Source organism: Misgurnus anguillicaudatus, chromosome 19 (genome assembly GCF_027580225.2).
Source record: "Misgurnus anguillicaudatus chromosome 19, ASM2758022v2, whole genome shotgun sequence".
Taxonomy (NCBI): Eukaryota; Metazoa; Chordata; class Actinopteri; order Cypriniformes; family Cobitidae; genus Misgurnus; species Misgurnus anguillicaudatus.
In genome coordinates this window covers 20,107,083-20,129,078 of record NC_073355.2, presented here as the reverse complement: position 1 = coordinate 20,129,078, position 21,996 = coordinate 20,107,083, and the positions used below count along the sequence as shown (strand labels likewise).

The 21,996-nt window shown below is 39.0% G+C and overlaps 1 protein-coding gene across 1 annotated transcript in view; it reads right to left on the bottom strand.

Moving 5' to 3' along the window:
- myo15aa (myosin XVAa) overlaps positions 1-21,996 on the bottom strand; it is a 55,796-nt gene that overhangs the window by 26,249 nt on the left and 7,551 nt on the right. Inside the window, exons 2-21 of the mRNA XM_055191446.2 lie at positions 13,477-13,559; positions 13,242-13,305; positions 12,920-13,029; positions 12,741-12,815; positions 12,028-12,118; positions 10,312-10,415; positions 10,075-10,138; positions 8,407-8,520; positions 8,168-8,329; positions 7,983-8,096; positions 3,617-3,675; positions 3,395-3,518; positions 3,204-3,299; positions 2,981-3,112; positions 2,300-2,425; positions 2,139-2,216; positions 1,913-2,067; positions 1,191-1,236; positions 980-1,104; positions 770-887 (exon numbers count right to left, since the gene is read on the bottom strand). Of these exons, the coding sequence (XP_055047421.2) occupies positions 770-887; positions 980-1,104; positions 1,191-1,236; positions 1,913-2,067; positions 2,139-2,216; positions 2,300-2,425; positions 2,981-3,112; positions 3,204-3,299; positions 3,395-3,518; positions 3,617-3,675; positions 7,983-8,096; positions 8,168-8,329; positions 8,407-8,520; positions 10,075-10,138; positions 10,312-10,415; positions 12,028-12,118; positions 12,741-12,815; positions 12,920-13,029; positions 13,242-13,305; positions 13,477-13,559 (2,040 nt within the window). The remainder of the gene's footprint in view (positions 1-769; positions 888-979; positions 1,105-1,190; positions 1,237-1,912; positions 2,068-2,138; positions 2,217-2,299; positions 2,426-2,980; positions 3,113-3,203; positions 3,300-3,394; positions 3,519-3,616; positions 3,676-7,982; positions 8,097-8,167; positions 8,330-8,406; positions 8,521-10,074; positions 10,139-10,311; positions 10,416-12,027; positions 12,119-12,740; positions 12,816-12,919; positions 13,030-13,241; positions 13,306-13,476; positions 13,560-21,996) is intronic.

Below are 21,996 nucleotides of genomic sequence, written 5' to 3'. Positions count from 1 at the left end.
AAATGACAAGTTCTGTATTTTACACTTAAAACCCTGTTTATTAGATTGTTTATGATGAAATGGAACGGTTTTGACTGAAAGTTTGACATATGATGCTGGCCCGAGAATTTTCGGGTGTTTCTTGTGTCGCCTCCCACCTCTATAATGGCTGTATAGGTGCACTGGAGCAATCCTTCATAGAATGCATTAGACTTTCATTTACAAAGACGTGAAACTCACGGAGTGGTCAGGGGTGTTCACTGGTATGCTCACACGAAAATCGCTGCAAAGGACGCATTCCAACAGGTTTTATCGTAGTTTTTGTCTAACTCCATTGACTTGTATTAGATGTGCTGTGAGGTACGGTATTACTCCGCCGCCGGAAACGTTGTTTGTATTCTTGCAATTGGCAATGGCGGATTAGCGCCACCAACTGGGCTGGAGTGTCTATTATTCAAGCTCTCAACGGAAGAATATACGGGTGTGAGGCGTTTGGAAAAATAGGTCCACAAGTTTACAAAGAATGCTAAAACACCTGTTGGAGGGCGTCTTTTGCAGTGATTTTTGTGTGAGCATATCAGTGAACACCCCTGACCACTCGGTGAGTTTCACGTCTTTGCAAACGAAAGTTTCATGCATTTTAGGAAGGATTGTTCTAGTGCACCTATACAGCCATTGTAGAGGTGGGAGGTGAAACAACAGAAACATTTAAAGGACAGTTTACCCAACAATTTTACCCAACAATCTAAAAATTATTTTTGATTTAAAATTGATTTAAAATCATGTTCACCTTAGTGACACCGACTTGAAATGCTCCTGGCTTTATAGGGCAAAGCTTTTGCAACATGATGACACAGTTTTCACCATTGGCAGGAGGAGGCTGTTTAAGGCCCAGTAGTGATTTATATCTAAATATAACCACATAATTGAATTAACAAAGCTTCTATTAACAAACAGAAAGTGGATGGGTCTATTAAAAAGATCAGCTTTAAGCTCTTACCTGAAAAGGAAAACATCAAAGGGAATTCTGATTGGATAGCCCTCTCTCCTGATTCGAATGGTTTCCAGAATTCCAGAATAGCATAGTTGGGCACTGACCAGCTCCATGTCAAAAACACCAGGCTCCTGCAGTTTTATAAACACTCAGCAATTTCAGCCAAGACATTGTTAAAAGTTTAACAACAATGAACTCAATGACTGCTGCTTCTTACCTTGTTTTGGTTTGGCTTTATGCATCGCACAAAATAAGGGTTGGCTCTGTTAATAAAAAACGCATTACGGTATTTTAAACACATTTGGCGGACACTTTTATGCATAGCGACTTACATATGAGGAAGTATTTAAAATTTTGCCATAAAGAGTCAACTTAAAGTAACTTAATACACAATGCATTACATTTTAATCAGTAAATTTGTTTCCCGAGACTTGAATCTATGGCTGCATCCGAAAGCGCATACTGTACAGTACATACTGAATGAGATGAAGTACCTACTTACTGACCGTTAAAACAGTAGGTACTGTATAGTATGAATCCTGGTAATATAAATGAGATTCGGACATACTAGATCTGCCATGTTGTCATCATCACGTCATGTCATACCAGCGCGAATCCAGCCGCTTTCTCCCGACAAAGCCTCTTCTTCTTTGTGGGATAACTCCTCTCCCGGGACATCATGGGATAGTGAAGTGTCCGTCGTATGCACACATCCACATACTTTTCGCATACTGTTTTTGCAATACTATGTATACGGACTTACTACTCGCCTCGCCTACTGATTTTCGCTTACTATATAGTATGAAAGTAGGTGGTTTCGGACGCAGCCTATGACATTGGCATTGCTAATGCAGTACTCTCCTAGCTGAGTGACTGGCATTGTTACTGATTTTATAAGAAAATAACAGATTCTTGTATTTCCAAGATATGTTGCTCTACCTCTCCATCTTTTCAACAAGCTCCATGAGCGAAATTTGGAACTTGGCCGCCACCGTTGAGGCTTGTTGTCTCCGTGTGACTGTGCTGTTCTTCCCAGCATTTGATTTCTGCTGGCCGAGGACCTCAGCATAGCTCATGAACAGATTTGCAACCATCTAAAGCCACAGTGAAATTCAGATTCAGTTTTTCATTTAGTTCCTGTAGTTAATGGTCATTTAAGTCTTACCTTATTTTTGCTGTTAATAAAAAGGTCAAGAACATCCTGGCGAACCTGATCATAATTCTTATCCAAAAATTTGTGAACCTGTAAAAGATTAAAAAAAGTTAACGCATTCAGAAGTAATATTTCATTGAGGAATAATTTGAAGACAATTTGTTTAAATGCACCTGATAGGAGACTTTCCCAGCATAATGCTTAATAGTAAATTCAGGAAGAGGCATTTTTGGCTTGAAATAAAGTGGATTGCTGCCATGGTGATAGTGGCATTTCTGAAGAAAGGTATGGTCTGTAGCCTAGAAGAAATAATCAACAAAGTTTATAGGTTAATAGGCTTTATGCCCTGCTGCATTACTTCCTGAACTTCAGCCAGCTTCTTGTTTCCTGTCTGCCATTATTGGACAAACTGATTAATACAGGTGTGCCTGACCTCAGTAGTCACAACAACAATACTCAGACACACCTGGAATAATCAGTTTGTCCAATAATGGCAGACAGAAAACAAGGAGCTGGCTGAAGTTCAGGAAGTAGTGCAGCTGGGCATAAAGCCTATTAATATAGGGTGACCTTACGTGCCATTCTTCCCGGACGCATCCCATTCGGTGCATCTTCCGTCGTATTTGTTGACCGCATACGCCATTCAGTTAAAAACATAAGATATACAATCGTAGTTTCATTCTTACCTTAAAATGTAACGGTTGTTTTTCTGTAATAATAATAATAATCCTCTATGACGTATGCGGTCGACAAAAATCCTGGACGGGATGCGTCCGGGAAGAATGGCACGTATGGTCACCCTAATTAATAGGTACGCCTAAAGTACCTCAATAAACATTTTGACAAAATGATACCTGTGGAAAACCGCTCTGATCATCAAGAATTCTGAGTATCCCATGAGGCTTTGCTGCAATTAGGTCAATGCAGGCCTGGTTGTCAGTAAACGGCACCTCTTCCCACATGATTTGTTCCGTGTTATATTCATCCTGGGATATTCGAAGGAAATCATTAACACGTGCTATAGGCAATCCACCAACCTACAAATCTCAGAGGATTTGAGCGAACAGAACAGCTTACTTGCTCTTCCTTGAAAATGACCCGGTTGAAAAAGAACTGAAGATATTCATTAGCATAATTTATGCAAAGCTGTTCGAAGCTGTTGAAGGTAAGATCCTACAAAGCACGACAAAATGTCATTGATACAGATTTTTACCACAATAGATTTTGCAAATACTTTATGCGCAAGCATACAAACTACAGCACTATACCTCAAATCCATAGATATCAAGGATGGAGATAGACAAAGCGTCATTCCTAGGATAAACCTGCTTATTTATTTTATCTGTTAACCAGCTGAACAAAAGGGAATACAGGATCTTGGCAACTGCGTCTCTGTTATAATTAAGAGAGCAAATGAATACAAAGGTACACTGTATATGGTTAACATCAAAACGAAAATGCAGTATGATTTCCATTTTTTAAAAGCTCACCTGGCATCAATTGCACTCTCAACAGTCAGTGGGGTGTAAATCTTCTCCCTCATAGTTTCCTATAAGAGCATATAGAATAAGTACATGTTACTAAGACACCATCAGTAGGATGTGTGAAGATGATATGGCACAATATGTGTATTGTTGTTGCCACACAACACTAAACCCATTCTACTAATGTAATTAAGACTTTTACATAAAAAAACTTTTATTAAATAATTTAACATTGTGTCAGAACAATTCTCCACTTCATTCACTTCGCTTGGATATATGTGTCTCTCAGTGGGATAAAATTCTGGTATCAGTGTCTGAAAGCAAGGCTTTAATGGTTTCATCAGATAAAGCCAAGCCCAGTGGTACCACAAGATCACTGTCAAGTTGAATTGAACTGAGGGAAATTGCTTTGTTTATCGTCCTCTCCTGTTACATACTGAGGACCTGATTCCTGTAATTAGAACAATCAACTGAATTACATTGAATAGCTCACAGTGATGTCACACTATACCATCATGAGTATCAGCCTAAAGCACATTTCAGCTTGGTAATGGGACTGTGAACATTGACAAGTACTAGCTGTATACTTGACAAACCGCGACAAAGGCTTATCTGAAACAAGAAAAGGATCATATCAAAGGTTTTTGATTAAACTTCTGAAGATCTGATGTAAGATGCTGAAACAGAATATGACACGTTCACGTCCTCCATCAGAAGAAAGGAGTTAACAAGGATTCATCTTGATAACATTTTGTTCATTTACACCCTGGATGCTTTTTTTTGAAGCTGTACCGGAAGTCATTAAATGTTGGAATACAATGCTACAATTCTCAGGTTTGAATGGGACGAGCCATCTGAAAAATCATACTTTTGGTTTGACTGAGTTGGGTAATGAAATTAATTTGACTAAAACAGTAGTTTAGCAGTATGCAAGAGTTGTTACCTAATAAATAATATATTGTGTTATTGTAGTACTACAGGACCGGACTCATGGATCATCTTTCGTAACTTTAGCTGGTTTCTATAATATCATTCTGCTCTCATATTAGAGTTAAAGTTGGTGTTGTTAGTGTTCTTTAATGTTTAAATATTTTCACATATGTCCTATAAGTAAGCCATTTGTAACTCAATTAACCCAAAAAAATGTATGCATTATGGCTCTGTTGTTTGTTTATTTATTCTTAAAGGGACACTTCACTATTTTTGAAGATATGCTCATTTTCCAGCTCTTGTAGAGTTAAACATTTGATTTTTACCGTTTTGAAATCCATTCAGCTGACCTCAGGTTCTGACGCTAGCACTTTAAGCATAGCTTAGCATAATTCATTGAATCTGATTAGACCATTAGCATCGCGCTTAAAATCACCAAAGATTTCGATATTTGTCCTGTTTAAAACTTGACTCTTCTGTAGTTACATCGTGTAGTATGACCGACAGATAATTAAAAGTTGCGATTTTCTAGCCCGATGTGAACTATACTCTTATTCCGGCATAATAATCAAGGACTTTGCTGCCGTAACATGGCTGCAGGAGGCACAATGATATTACGCAGTGCCCGAAAATAGTCCCCAGCTATTGAAAGTTACCAAGGGGACTATTTTTGGCTGCTGCATATATCATTGCGCCTGCTGCAGCCATGTTATGGCAGCAAAGCCCTTAATTATTACGCCAGAATGAGAGTATAGTTCCTAGCCAAATCGCAACTTTTAATTTTCCTTTGGTCTTAGTACACAACTACAGAAGAGTCAAGTTTTAAATAGGACATATATCGAAGCTCTTTGGTTATTTTTTGAGTGCGATGGTAAATGGTCTAATCAGATTCAATGGATTGTGCTAAGCTATCCTAAAAGTGGTAGCGCCAGACCCGGAGATTGGCTGTGTTAAACTCTAGGGCAGGGATGGGCAACTTCGGTCCTGGAGGGCCGGTGTCCTGCAGAGTTTAGCTCCAACTTGCCTCAGCACACCTGCCTAAAAGTTTCTAGTATGCCCAATAAGTCCTTAATTGGCTGCTTGAGTTGTGTTTAATTATGGTTGGAGCTAAACTCTGCAGGACACCGGCCCTCCAGGACCGAAGTTGCCCATCCCTGCTCTAGGGGATCTGGAAAATGAGCATATTTTTTAAAAAAAGTGGGGTATCCCTTTAACACAGTGGTTCTCAATCTTGGTCCTGGAGGCCCACTGCTCTGCACATGTTGTATGTCTCTCTTATCTGACAGACAATGAGATCTCTGCTAATGAGCTGATGATTTGAATCAGCTGTGTAAAACAAGGGAGACATACAAAATGTGCAGAGCAGTGGGCCTCCAGGACCAGGATTGAGAACCACTGCTTTAACACCACTTCAGCATCTATGGATATATTCATGGAAAGAACTGGTTAATCCATACAGAAGTTGATCCACATAGATGTTGGGAAAGGGGCAATTTGGCATCTCAAATTGACCTAACCTGCATGTTTTGGCCTATGGAAGGAAACCAGAGTACCCAGAGCAAATCCATGCTGACACAGAGAGAACATGCAAACTCCACGCAGAAAGGCCACCTGACCTAGCCGGGGCTCAAACCGGGGACCTTCTTAGCAATAGCACTCGAACTGAGCCACTGTGCCAATGTTGTTTTGAGTATTCTGACTAGCCAAAATTAACCAGTGGCGTAGATTTGTAGTAGCACTGTGCCTGCTTCAGAAATCCATACTGTGACAGTACATACTCATTTACATGAAGTGCCTACTCATCAACCGTTAAAACAGTACGTTCTATATATAGTATGAATATGGGCAGTGTGAATAAAATTCAGACATAGTACATCCGCCATGTTGACATACCTGGTCATAACAACAAGGAAGCCATTAACTTGGATGATTGCTAAACAAGTGCAATTTAAACACAAGGAACGACTGTTTTCCCTTATGTATTTACAATTGAATACAGCGCCATTGCTTTACAATATTTTTTAATATGAAGACTCTTCTCCCGTGGGACTCGGCATAATCGAATGCACACTTCAAAATCTTTCTGAAAGTAGTAGGTTAGCCAGGGTACTTTGATTTTGGCCTACTTTATAGTATGAAAGTAGGCAATTTGGATGCAGTGGTTCTGATTGCTGGCCTGATTGCTGGTATTTTATTGCTGCTAGTGGCACAGAAATAATACATTCAAAAATGCCGGATTGTTTCAGCTCATGGTTATGACCAAAATATGGACAAACAAAGCCACTGGTTTAAATAAGCCTACACTCTAAATGCTGAGTTGTTTTCAACCCAGCGTTGTATCAAAAAGAAAGAAACCCAGCCGTTGGTTAAATTAACCAATAATGGGGTGGTTTCCCGGACACGGCTTATCCTAGTCCCACTAAAATGCATGTTTGCGCTGCCTTAATTGAAAAACAACTTGCACCTTAACAAATATCATTACCACTGTTTTGTCTCAAGATGCACACCAGTAATGTTTTTTGTAAGGTTTGTTGGTAAAAACTACTTAAATGTCCTTATATAACCAAGGCCTAGTCCTTGATTAATCTAAACCCTGTCCAGGAATCTGCCCCAAAATGTTTATGATTGACCAAACAATGGGATAAAAAAACCAGCAGCACACAGTATGTTGAATTACACTCCAACAGGTTGGGTTGGTCCATATTTTAAACAACCCTCAATTTTTTGAGTGCAAATGCTTCCTGTATGTTTTTTTTTCTTTTAAATATACACTAGTTCTACTTACAAAATGATAAAATCTTACTATGTAACTTATGATCACAGTGTTTCGTAGTCAAACTGCTTTTTGGGTTGTGGAGATGTTGCAATTCCTCCAAAATGTCTTGATTAGTAAAGCAGGGTAAATGCTGCAATCGACCTCTTGGTGTCACCCCTGCAAAGGGTTGAATGATATCTGCTACACACCACGGGACTGTAACACAGGCCAAGCTGGGAGGCTAAAATGACTGCAGGTTCTGCACAGGGTTTTCCCTGACTGGGTTACACGGTTGCCATAGTAACATGGCTTGCTGCGCTGCCATAATCAACTTGCAATGTTATTCTATCTAAGCGATTTGGGGCTTTTGTGGAGAATTTGGTCAAATAGGGGAACTGAGCATTTGGCATTTCACTCATATTTCAAACAACAACAAAAATTATGAATCACCTATTTAACAGTATGCTGATACTTGGCGTGGGGTCTTGGCATGAAGCCTGCCAGCAGTTCATTTGAGGTCTAGAGGTGAGTCACCTCTGTTATCCTCGAGTGCAAACAGTATTCATGTAAAACACACACAGCCACCTCAAGACCTACTCGGCTGAATAAGCCAGTCATAATTGTATGACTTATACAATATATCAACAATAGAATATGCAAATCCCTCATCAAGCAAGCCTTTCTTACTGTGAGTTTGAAAGTGATGGACTTTTGTAGTCCCTCTGGGGAGATCTGCAGAAGTTCAGCCACCACTCTGATCTCCTGAGCACTCACAACTGATGCCATTTCCTGAGATTCAGTCTGTCAAGATATGGACAAAACTTAATACAAGGAACATCATTGGATTTCCATTTGATTGAGTTTCTTTCTACCTCATATCTCTCAAAGAAGACATTTCCTAGGTGGAGGACGGAAGACAGGACCCTGAAGATACTGTTCTGGTCTTCGGCACTGAAGTGAAGTATTTCCATGGCGCTTATGAGCCTGCGGAAGTCCTCTCCATCATTTTTGCCAACAATCCCACAGTCTCCACCCTTACCAAAGCATACACGAGTAAGATAAATAGACTTTACTACAATCGTCTAGTCAGCTTATTAAAGCACAGCCTCACCTGGTTGAGGTAATAATACGTCTCTGCCTCTTGAAGGTAAAACGACTGTTTCTGTTTTAAAGGAAGACCTGCCAACATCTCATAAAAAATGTGATAGTTTCTTTCATCTTTGGCCTAAGAAAGAAAAACAAGTCAATGAGAACTATTCAGATCTATAGATATCTATTTATAGACGGTTTCAGCAGTAACAACATAAACAAGCGGCTTTGTAGTTAACACGTAACTTTTGGTAGACTCCGCTAAGAATAAATAACAACAAAGTATTTTAAAGGTAGTTTATTTGTATAACAAGCAAAATAAACAACACGTAGATTACCTAGGAAACCAAAACATTTGTGATTTTTGATGAGGTATTTGTTCAAGAGTTCAATTTAGCAACTAGTCAGATTATTAATAAACTGAAACCGGAAGTAAAGTTCAGACCAGACGCGTATCGCACCATTGTGGCTAGAAGAGATACAGCAACGGCCGAAATCTCGTCGGATGAGCGCTGTTTTATCCTAAACCTACCCCCAAACCTAACCTTAAACCCAAAATTACACGCTATTTAGGCCGTAGCTGTATCCCATCTAGACAGAACCGCTGTTTTAATCCTAATCCTACCCCCAACATCTCGTGAGATTTCAGCGTTTGTTGTATCCCTTCTAGCCAAAACTCTTCTAGCCAAAACCCATAGCTATATACACTAGATGTCGCCTTGGGGTTTTAAGCATTCGCAAAACCGCCGCCATCTTGGAACAGGGGTCTTGTCATAGGAAGTATCTAGGTTAAGTTGCTATCTCCGCCTGTACTTCGAATTCATGGATGATGCCGGACTGGATGTTAGGCCTACTAGCACTATGCACTATATGCAGATTTTCATAATATCAAAACTTTAATGTTTTTCTGGACTCAATGCTATATACATGTCTGACTGTTGAAACGAACCAAAAGAAAACCAAGAAAATCGCATTCATGACGATTTATGGTAATTTTATTTCCGTTACAACATTACCTACAATGACGCTGATGCGGGGCTCCCCTGTTTCAAGATGGCGGCTCTATTTGACGCATTCGGTCCAATGAACTGCCGTAGCCAAGGCGACGTCTAGTGTACATATCTATGGCCAAAACCGCCTGGCCTAAAGTTATCTTCCGGTCTGTGGTTGTTTATCGGTCTGCTTAGCGATTTAAATGGACCTCTGGAGCAAATACCTTGTGGGAAGTATAAATGTTTCGGTTTCCAAAAGACTAGGGGAGATGGTGGATCACCGTTGTGAGGATTTGGCAGCCATGCAGGCAAGAATTTAAAGATCTGTAACACTGTATATCCTGCTAAAAAACAGCATACCGGTAATGTTGTGTTTTGGTGCTGGTTTGCTAGCGACCACCAGCTAAACCAGCACCAAACCAGCATGGACCAGCATGGGAATTATGTTGGTCTATTCTGTTTTTTCAGCAGGGTACATTCGTTTTACACAGTAATGTTTGCTCAGTGTAATGGTTGATACACTTTAGCTATGATTTTAACGTAACTGACTTTTATTTATTTAGTTTTGTTATTAAAAATAATCGAGGGACTTGTTATTGATTCTTCTTTGCTGAAGTCTGGGCCATAAAAGCTATTTGTTTATGTAGTTGCCGCTGAAACCGTCTATTAAAAAACATTATTAGGATTGTAAAGAATACCTGAAACACAATCCTAGACTTTTCAAGTAGATACTGTGAGGTTATGGCACCACTGATTACCCCTCTGTTTGGAGCAGGAAAATCAGACATCCATTAATATGTAATATGCAACTTAACCCATGTACCAACATAAAGTCATTTGAAACAGCATCATGTTATTCTTGACCCTTTTATCCTCTTTCAATTGTAAAGTCACTCTAAAGAAGTGCTTCCTCTCGCTGGGTGATATGGACTTACTCTTCCATGAAAATTTCCATGTATTTTCCAAATCGACTTGAGTTATCATTCCGTACAGTTTTGGCATTTCCAAATGACTCTAAAAGTGGAGTTGCTTCTAGAATCTGTAGATTAAGCCAATAAGAATAATAATGTCTAAAGAATAAAGCCATGATTTGTACATTACAATATTTAAAAAAGCTTAAAAATAAACGTAAGCATGCACCTGGAAAGTCTAACTAAGAAACTAGGGTGCAAGTACGGAGCAGATACATGCAAAATTTGAAGCATATTAAAGGGATAGTTCACCCAAAAATGAAAATTCTGTCATCATTTACTCATCCTCATGTTGTTCTAAACTAGTGCTGCAACGACGCGTCGACGTCATCGATTACATCGACTACGAAAAATACGTTGACATGCGTAAAATGCGTCGACGCGTCATGCTGTTTACATTCATCTCGCGTAATGGCGGCTTCTGCTCCTGGCAGTGTTTTCCATTCATTGATTTGTTTGTGTGCGCCACAAAATCAACAATGGCCGCAACATTTACATTTTTATTTTCATTTAAAACAGCGTCATTTATTGTTGTGAGCGCTAGGTGGTGCATCTCTTGTGCGCGCGTTTATAAATCAAGATTTTAGTAACTTAGTAGTTAAAGTAACAGCTGGTTGGATTAAACACAAGGTTATTGGGTCTTTGGGGTGGTTTCCTGGACAGAGATTAGCTTAAGACAGGACTAGACCTTAGTTTAATTAGGAAATATAATTAGTTTAACAAGCATGCCTTACTAAAAACATTACTTGTGTGCATTTTGAGGCCAAACTAAGGGCACTGATGTATTTAAAGATATGTCAGTGCAATATGTTTTCAGTTTGGACAGCTCTTATATTTATTTTAGTCTAGGCCTAGTTTAATCCCTGTCTGGGAAACCGCCCCTATATGTCTGACAACAGAACAGATAATATGTGAAAATAGCATTCAGTTGTGTTAAAATACAATAAAACAAACAATAACTGTCAGATCAGACAGAGAGTAGAAAACAGATTATCCAACAGATTAAATAGCTAATCACAAAAAGAACACTTTATTAATAATAAAAAATTGTCGTTAGAGTAGTCGACTAATCGGAAAAATAATCGCTAGATTAGTCGACAGAAGAAATAGTCGTTAGTTGCAGCTCTATTCTAAACCTGTATGAATTATTTTTTTCTGATGAACACAAAAGAAGATATTTTGATAAATTATGGTACGCACACAGCTGATTAGAATCATTGACTTCCAAAGTAGGACAAACAAATACGATGGAATTCAATGGGTACCGTCAACTGTGTGCTTACCATCGTTTATCAAAATATCTTCTTCATCATTTATCACAATACTTACATAATATTTGTTTTCCTACTATGGAAGTCAAAGGTTACAATCATCTGTGTGTTTACCATCATCTATCAAAATATGTTTTTTTTGTGTTTATCAGAAAAAAAGAAATTCATACAGATTTAGAACAACATGAGAATGAGAAAATGATGACAGAATTTTCATTTTTGGGTGAACTATCCCTTTAATAAGAGCAGCTTTAATGTTAAAACACAAACAGTAGATGTATCACAAACCACATCAAAATACCTCAATCTGTATCCAAGCATATAAAAGCAAAAACATAGGGAAAGTCAGAGTTATAAAATGTGCATAAACAGGTATGTCTGGCAAGGTCTTCATGAGCTAAACTCATACCTGCTGTGTGACATTCTGCTTGTGATGTATTGCAGTTAAGTAGCGGAGAATCAGCTTTGTGGTTTCTGTTTTACCAGAGCCACTCTCCCCACTGAAAGACAATAAACACACATTTGACCACATAGTGATTGTAATCCCTTCAATTACCTGCTTAACTCCTTACTCGCACCGTAAATGGGCAATGAATGTGACTTGCCATGCGAAGAAGCGATTCCTTGTCATTTGCTTTGCACTTAAGTAATGAGTTAGGTGTCTGATCATCAGACAGAAGTGAAACTGAATGCTTAAGTGTGACTGCCTCCTAACACCCATGGGTGCATTTCACAGAGACGTGATCTGGTGGTGCAATCATAGCCTAGCCATCAGTAGTCTTTCCTTACAGGTATCTTCGTCAGAGATAGGTTTAAAGTTTTCCAGACGATCAGCTGTGTAATGTAGAACTGACACTGATGGTTCTATTAGCTTTAAAGAGTAACTGAGGTGAATTTGATGTTCAAATTCTGTCATCTACTTTCATGTGTCATCATTAATATACTCTAAAAACAGTGCTTGATAAATCTATACATGTGATGCCATCTGTGGATTACAACTACAAACTGCCAGATGCCTTCAGGTGAATGACTTACAGTGCATTTGATCAGTATGCATGTTGTTCTCTACTAATGTTGTGCTCTACTATTTGTAGCTCTACATCATGTCATTTTTGATCTTACCTAATAATAATGCACTGGTTTTCTTTGGCATCCATCATTTTGGTGTAGGAAGCATTTGCGATAGCAAATAGATGCCTGCAAAGAAAAGGAAGTGATTCATAAGGAATTAATTTTTAGTAACATTTATGTGTTTAATACAAATTGTTGCAAATTGTTTAAATGAATGAATGAATGCTTACGGTGGATTTTCTCCAAGTGCATGCCCTTTGTGTTGCAAAACCATGTCTGTTCCATAGATGTTAAACATCTTGTAGGGGTTTACAGACACCAGGATACTTCCAATGTAAGTCTTGAAAGAAAGAAATGGTGCATTTCATAATTTGTTCTTAAAATATGTTTCTGTTTAAAATTCACACAAATTTTCTTGTAAAGCCACAAGAAAAGCAGTATATTCAAAATATTTAAAGAATAAAAACAAAAAAATGAAGAGTTCATGCTTTAGCAGAATTCCTATTTATTTAGAAATAAATAAATAGAAAAAAGGCTACAAAATGTACTTACGTATATCGAATTGCGTTCAAACCTTTTCTTTAAATTCAATAACACAGCACCTTCATGCAGTTCTCTAGAGAGAGAGTTTAATGCTTTATGAACATACATTTTTTATTCAAACGTAAAATACATTTTTAATGAAATATATAGGAAACTGGATATTTAACATGCCATTATTCAGTATTAATGAAATGGTATTTGTCAAAGCTGTTATTTAGCATTTACATATTTAAAAGATTCATACTCAAGCTGTGTCATGTCCTCAAACCCATCCTCCTCTGCACATTCTCGGTACAACATTGTGGGCAGACTTCGAATTGAGTACATCTAAAAACATATTTTTAGTACAAGACAAAAATCATGTAAGTAATTTTTCTTTAAAAACTGTTTATCAACATGATGAGGCCATTTTTGGCACTGTACACTCTCAGAAATAAAGGTACAAGAAGGTACAAAAAGTTTACTTTGGTACCTGAATGGTGCATATTGGTACCTCAAATATACACATAGATATACTGGTTCATCAAAGGTACATATCTATACCAAAATTGTATACATTAGGACATTTTAAAAAGGTACCGTCCCAGTGACAACTATTGTACCCTTTTTTCTAAGAATGTATTTACTTCAAATTCATGATACCTGTATGCTGTTGTAATATACTGTAGCTGGTGTTTGAGATTCATTTTGATGCACAGTATGTTCCTGTTTTGAGTTTGACTTTTGATATGGTACACAATGCATCATTAATGCAAATAGGAATGTTACTGCAGTTATCTGACTTGTGCAGGATTTTCCCTTTAAAACAATTATTTCTCATATGAATATACGTCTATGACAATTCCACTCATTGAAACTTTGAGTAAATAAATATATAAATTGGTGAATTTTGACGATTTTGATCTTGTTTTAACTATATAACAGATAAGTTACCTTGTCATACCAGTTTCCTTGAGGTTCACCTTCCCTATCTGGTAGCCATGCAGGTTCTGTGCTACCTGTCTCCTGGTCAGGAAACACTGGGATGACAAAATTCTCCAGTTCTTCATCCCTATACATGGACCATTTTGTCAGGTTCTGAACAGTATGATGAGGGAGGACTCTTTCTGAGGACCAGACATCATCTGGCTCATTATAATCTATTATTTGATTTTGAGCCCAGTGTTCACCGGATTGACCCTGAATTTGTGGGGTCACCACTGCATACCTTGGGTCCTCTGGAGAAAGTCCCAGTGTTGACGGCAGCTTGTAGGAGGCTTTGCGCAAGTTGGCGTTCATCAAGGCGTTTCCTAGAAAGGGTGATGTGGCTGCTTCACTTTGGTCTGGTTTACCTCTTGTCATGATTGTTCCATCAGGCAGTCTGTAAGAAGCCTTACGAAGGTTTTGATTTTGAAGGGCATTAGATAACATTGAAGGGGGAGTTTGCTCTGGTTTTGGTTTTTTAAACAGGCCAGAGGTATTTGGTAAGCGATAGTTGGCCTTACCGACATTTTGTAATGCACTTGACAAATGAGATGAGATTGTTTTCTCAGGTTCCTGTTTAGTCAAAACTGTTCCATCAGGAAGTTTGTAGGAAGCCTTACGGAGACTAGGATTCTGAAGAGCACTTGAAAGAAGTGACGACGATGGCTGTTCTGGTTGCTGATTTCGAGAAAAGAGAGATCCATCAGGCAGTTTATATGAAGCTTTACGTAGGTTAACGTTCTGTAGAGCACTTCCTAAGTACAGTGAGGACTTTGCTGTGTCAGCTGTTTGCTCAGCACTTCTGGGTTTAAGTGTGCCATCCGGAAGCCTGTAACCTGCTTTTCGAAGGTTTTGATTCTGAAGAGCATTGGACAACAGTGAAGGAGATGGTGCTGGTTGTGTTGGCTCATTTCTTGATATAATGGTTCCATCTGGGAGCCTATAGGTAGCTTTTCGAATATTGGGATTTTGCAATGCATTTGACAGAACAGATGTAGTCTCCTGTTTTTGTCCTCCTAAATTCTTTGATATTATTGATCCATCAGGTAGCCGAAAAGAAGCACCTTGAAGGCTTGGATTCTTTAATGCATTTGACAGAGGGGAGCAATGTTCTCGTGCTTGCTGGAAAGGTGTTGGACTTTGTAATGGAGAAATATATGATGCATTCCTTAAGTTAGGATTCTTAAGTGCACTTGATAACAGTGATGTTTGTTGATCAGGCTGTGACATCATCTGAGCATATGTATTTCTTTGGAGAGGTGAGATATATGAGGCACCACGTAACTGAGGATTTTGTAGAGCATTGCTTAACACGGAAGAAGAATGTAAAATGTTCTGTGGTCCCTGCTGAGCAGCTGGTGTTGCAGAATATGGGGATGTGTTTCTTTGCAGTGGTGAAGTGAAAGAGGCATTACGTAGGTAAGGGTTTTGCAAAGCATTAGAAAGTGGAGAAGAGCTCTGATTTATTACCTGAAATTCTTGAGGTGACACTACAGTACTCGGAGAAGCAGACCTTTGGAGAGGTGAGCTGTAAGTTGCATTACGGATCATTGGATTTTGTAATGCATTTGTTAAGGCTGGAGAAGAGTATGGAGAAACACTTCGGTTGACCTGAGGCACTGGAGATTTAAACATAGGAAGAGGTGAGCTGAAGGAAGCACCAGCAATATTTGGGTTATGTAAAGCATTTGTTAGTAAAGGTGATGGCCTCTGTTCAACTGTCTGGGCAAATTGGGCTATTTCTTGAGGCTGAGGAGTACCAAGTGGAAATTGTGATCTGAGTGAAGCACGATTAATTATTTGATTATGCAGAGCATTTCTCTGAATCGTGGAAGAGAGGTTTGGTGATGCAGAGTGTACAGATATTGGTGAACCAGCTCTCATTGAAAGTTGAGGTGATGGACATGGGGTTGGTACATGTCTTATCGACAGTTGTGGGGAGGGTATTCCTGGTTGAGGAACCTGTTGAGGAAAAGGTGGCTGAGCATTCATAACAAAAGGGGGATTTTGGCTTCTTATTGATTGCCTGAGAGGAACAGGACTTATTGGTACTCTGACAACTGGACGCCCTCTCCCAACAGGTCTATGAAAACCTCTCTGTGGATTTGGTGTTCCGGGTGGAAAAAATCTCTTTGAGTCTTGAAAACCTGTTGGTCTGGAACTTTGTCTTGCCAACATGATTGGGGAAGATCTAGCACTCTGATTCAAAGCTCCTGAGCCCATGGACGCATTATGGACAGAGGATCTAAACGGAGCAACATTTTGCATTTGAGGGGTACCACGGTGACCCTTTTTTTGAAAAATTGGATTAACAGGTGATGGCTTTACTGTTCCCATTGGCACTTTGTTGCCTCCAAATCCTCTGAATCTACGTGTGGAGGAACGAGTTGGTAGATGTTTTCGGCCATGTTGAATTCTACTGGAATATACTGATGCTGATGGGGACAGAGAACGATGGGACCTAGAAGCAAAAGGGGATATTGGTCTTGGAGATGTAGGTCTTTGGATGGGAGATGTGGCTCTGCGAGGTGAATATGAAGATCTCTCCTCTGGAAATTGCTGACCTGTAGGAGACAGTGGAGGACTTCTTCTCCTTAGAGATGGTTGTGGTGAAACAGAATTTTTCCTTATAGATCTTGATGATATAAAAGATTCCTGATTGCCTCTACCGATTGGCCTGAAACGAGATTTTATTGGAGGGGCAGGGCTAGCTTGAGCATTTTGCCTTATAGATGGTCTAGGAGAAGACGGAGGACTTCTTCTCATTGAGCCTCGTGGAGACATTGGAAGATCATCTCTTCCATTAACAAGAGAGGACTGTGTTCTAGAACCAAAAGGCTTTCTTTGTGGTGTTGGTGATTTCCCCCTTATAGAGCCCAAGGGTGATGGTGCTCGCCTGAAGAGTCGTTGAGAAGAGGGTGGGCTAAATTGTTTTCTTTGGATGGGAGAAAACTGTGCATTATTATTGTGTGACGGTGGGCCAAACCTTCTAGATTGTCTTGGCGAGAACCTTGGACTCATTTCCTCATACAAATCATATCTTTGCCGAAGTATAGGGCTGCTTCGACCAGGTGAAAAATTGCTTTGTCTTAAGGAAAGCTGTGGTGAGGGTAGATGATTTAATTGTCTCAGTGGTGTTGGCTGGATAGTTTCTTGTGAAAAATCTAATCTTTGAAACATAGGGTCTGCATATACTAAACTTACTGGTTCACCTAAAGTGGGATCAAATCTCCTTGAAGACAGAATAGGGGAGGCTGGTGTTGAAAGTGGTATGGGTCCCAAAGGTCCAAAAGAATGTCTGCTTGGAACAGGTGACATTGACATTGGAGATGGAAAAGGTCTTGCTTGAAGAACAGGAGAGGATGCCATATGGGCTGATCGGGTCAAGATTGGACTACTAGGTGGCATAATAGGTGCTTGTGTCTGGGTTTGCTGAATAAACATAGGTGTGGGAGGTAATGACCTTTGTACAGCTTCATGTTGCTGTGGAGTGTATAAAGGAAACCCCACAGGTGAGGGCTGGTATTCAGGCTGGTCTGAAAACATCTCAAGATCATTCCTGGGGAACTGAGACATTGGATTTGTAATTTCAAGTCTTTCTTTTCCAAACAATTTTACTTGTGGCCTTGGAAACCTAAATGAATCTTCGGTCATTATATTTTCTGTTTGCATGTGTACATATTCATTACCATACATTTCTCCAGGGGTTACCATACTTGGTTCTGTTGGTTCCATGACATCCTCCACTGTGTACATAAATGGCGGGTTAGCAACCAATTGAGGCTCAAGGTAAACTGCAGTTGTATCTCCACTGTAGCCATACGGATTTTGATGGTATACATTTGGATATCCTGAATATACCATGTAGGTATCTGTACCACCATCATATTGGCTATAACAATTTTGCTGATCAACATAATACTGTGGATAATATCCATAGTCATAGTATTCTGCATCATTCCCCGCATAGCCAAAATCATCTTCCATAGCAAAACCCATTTCATCATAGTATTCCATACCATCAACAGGGTATCCATATTCGTCCATTCTCTGGTGCCTGTACTCATAGTCCATGCCATCATCATAGTACCCATATGGTTGCCTTTCCTCATACTCATCATAATAGTCCTCATCATAATAACCATATTCATCTTCATACATGGGATCATGATATCCATTCTCCTCACCATAGAAGCTGTATTCATCTTCAGGATAATCATAATATTCCTGGTCTTCTTCAAAGTAGTCATACTGATGTGGTCCCCTGAATTGTCCTTGGCTATAGCTGTCATAATTTCTGCTCCTATAACGCCCGCTGGGGTTATTTCTGCTGTAACTGTTTTGATCATAATCATCTTCTTCATAACTTAACTCACCCTCATCCATTTCATATCCTCCATTCTCATAGCCATGATATCGGTTTATGCTTGACCTGTCATAACGCACGGAGCGGCCTAACTTTCTAGATGTTTTGGCTATAAACTTATTAGTTAGCCAGTTAGTTGCCCCTGAAATTTTTCCTATAGCCCATCCTTTACTTCTGAATCTTGCAGCACCAGTTTTCTTTTTACCAAAGAAGCCTTTAAATTTGCCTCCAAGCCCTGACGTCGCCGCTGCAGTTTTGCTCGCCTTACCACCAATGTTGAGCAATAAAAGAGGTTTAGCACCCTCCTCTTTTTTACCTTCTTCTGCTTTTGACTTTCCAAAGCCTGAAAATAACTTTGATGTACTTTGTAACGTTTTTGTTGTCATACCTTTCTTTTTTTTGCTCCCAGATAATCCCATGAAGAGCCTAGATGTGCTTTTTAACCCTCTTTTTGATTGTTTTGGGGCAGGTTTCTGGACATTCTTCTGCAGAGAAAAGCCCATCATGACCGAAGAGGCTCCTTTCAGATTTATGTCCTTCATTTTACCCAATTGTATCTGTGGCTTCTTTTCCTCAGGTTTGAATCCTGAAACAACTTTGGATGCAGCCTTAATATTGGCACGCTTACCAGTTTTGGGATCAGCGGCAGGTTTACCTGTGGCTTTTATTGCCATAGCTTTTGAAGCTCCCTTCAGGGCAGCTTTTCCTTTTCCTCGTTTTCCCCTATCATCCTCACTCTGTTCATCCTCTTCATCCACAGCCTCGCTGTCTTCAGCCACGCTCTTCTCTGCCTCGGAGGCATCCTCGGATTCACTAGGGACAGGTTGTTTGCCTTTTCCCTTTCCTTTCTTCTGCTCTTCTTTCCCTTTGCCTTTAGCGGGCGGCTCTTTACCTCCTTTTCCTGCTTTCTTTTCATCTTTTCCACCTTTTGTTTCTTCTTTTGTCTCTGCCGCCTTTCCTTTGTCACCTTTCTTAGGTGCAGCTTTGTCTCCTTTCTTTGGTGGCATTTCTTTCTGCTGCAAAATTCATGCTAATGCATGTCACTGTATCAGATGTGCATAGTCAACTCAAAAAGCACTACAAGCAATCCGTGTAGATGTCAGGATCGACATAGCATCTGCATTTGGATAACGTGCAAATATACAGTAAGTAGATCTCTTCCTCTATCACAATTAAAAGAATGTATTATATGATATCTATTTTAGTCTTTTGATTGTAATAAGCCATCCACATTTCCAATGCAAGAAGACAAAATGCCAAAATGCTGATAGTTCCTTTTGTGTAGGACTCTACCTTACAAGTATAATTCCTCACAATAAGAAAATGTCCAACAGGTGCTTGTCCTTGGCTGTAGTGCTAATTTTGGCAAGAGATTTCCCTCAGGATCTTTGTCCACTATTTTAGGCATCCATGAATGTCAACATGTCAGGTTGGAAAAAGTCCCCAAGTTTGAGTTTTGCAGGTAGTGTCCTTTAAGAGCTCCAGATGCAAGTGTCTGAAAGTATGCGTGGGCTTCCCGTGATAGTTGCAAAGGGCACCTTAAATGTATCAACTACACTGACTTAGGGTAACAGTATCTCTTTGGCTCATTCCTGTATAAATAATGCATGTTGGCTGAGCTGTTACTAAACTGTGTCTGAGGGCATTTCCAAATATGACCAAAATATGGCACTGATCCTGCACGAAGAGGAATCTTACCACCATAACTTCTGAGGTGGCTTTAATGCTTGATATTTTTATAAGAGAACCAAAAACTGATATTGATAAATCAACAAAATTGCCAGATCTCAGGCGCAATTATGTTTTAATTGAATAAAAAGCTGTTACCCACGTAACAGTTATTGAAGAAAAACCTATAAACAATCCTAATCCTTATATGAAATATCAATTGAAGTAAAATACATTGCTTGATAGATACAGAATGTTTGAAAAGATGAGAAACTGCTTGTATATGTCAAGACTCACTTAAAATAAATTATTTAGGTTTTTTTATGTTGTTGCTTTGTTACATTTTGTGCTTTAGGGATTTGGGAGTTTTAAAAACAATTAGTTACCAGACTTATGTGTACATACAGTATTATTATGGTACTTTTCTGGTATATGTCAACTCTTAAAAAATCCAATAGTTATCCCTGACATACCTGTACATTTATATAATGTATATACGCATCCACGCACGCACGCACGCACGCACACACACACACACACACACACACACGTAATGGTTTTTATACTGTACAAACTGTATATTCTATTCCCTTCCCCTAACCCAAACCATCACAGAAAACTTTCTGCTACCTTCTATTTTCAAGAAACATTTTTTTTTTATAAGCTTTCCTCATGGGGACCTCACAAATGTCCCCACAAGGTCACATTTGGTCCCCACAACGTGAGAATTACCAGGTACACACACATATAACAGTATATATTAGACTTAATGGTCACTGTTGACCACAACAAATTCTAAGAGTTCATGACACTAATGGGTATTAATTCTTAATGGCTGGTCTGTATTCAGTTCACAAGAAATAATAAAATATTAATCGGAAAAGCTCTAAATATAGACTGACCTCAGTGATTGTTAACCTTTAGATATTCACCCTCACTTCCACAGATGTACAATAAATATTGCTCAGTAAGGTGAAAATTGCATAAAACATTCCTCATGTAGTAACTCTCAGTGTCAAATATTTGGGTAATTAGGGAAAATGCAATTTTTGGCAATTTTTTTGCCCTTTGGAGTTTATCATCAAGCAATCATGTTTGTCACAAGAGCTTAGGGATGATGGCTTTTGTGAATAGTGTCTTTTATACCTAAACACTAACTAAATAAGTAGCTATTATATGGGTAAATCAAGCAAAGACTCTTAAGCTCTAGACACATTTAGTCACCTGACCACCAGACGTAATGTACCCCAAACCTTAATCGATCCTCTTTAAATCTAAGCCTAGCTATTTACCTACACCAAGTGCCATATAGGGTTACAATGAAGTGGCTTGAGGAAGAACTGGATTAAATTTCAATAGCCTTGTAATGGTAGAGTTATGTAATTGTGTAATTCACAGAATCTAAAAATGTTTTCCACATAAAATAAAAAATGCAACAATGCCAACATAGTAAATATTTACCATACTTTACTCAATTTTTTGTTTTTACATTCAATAAGTTCAACTTGCATAAGCTAACGTTAAATAAGTCACTATGTTGCCTTATTTTTGTAAGTCATCCAAAGCGACAGCGCTAAATGCAAATTTAAAGTTATACCACCCCAGTTTACATCAAAGTGCAATGTTTTCATGCTCACCTCAAGCAACTATTGTTGAAAAGTTTAATGAACCTCCTTATGTCTGACAGTGGCACTTAATTTGAAGGTCACGTTCTTTCTGAAACCTTTTTTTAAACCCTAGTTAGTGTGTAATGTTGCTATAATAGCA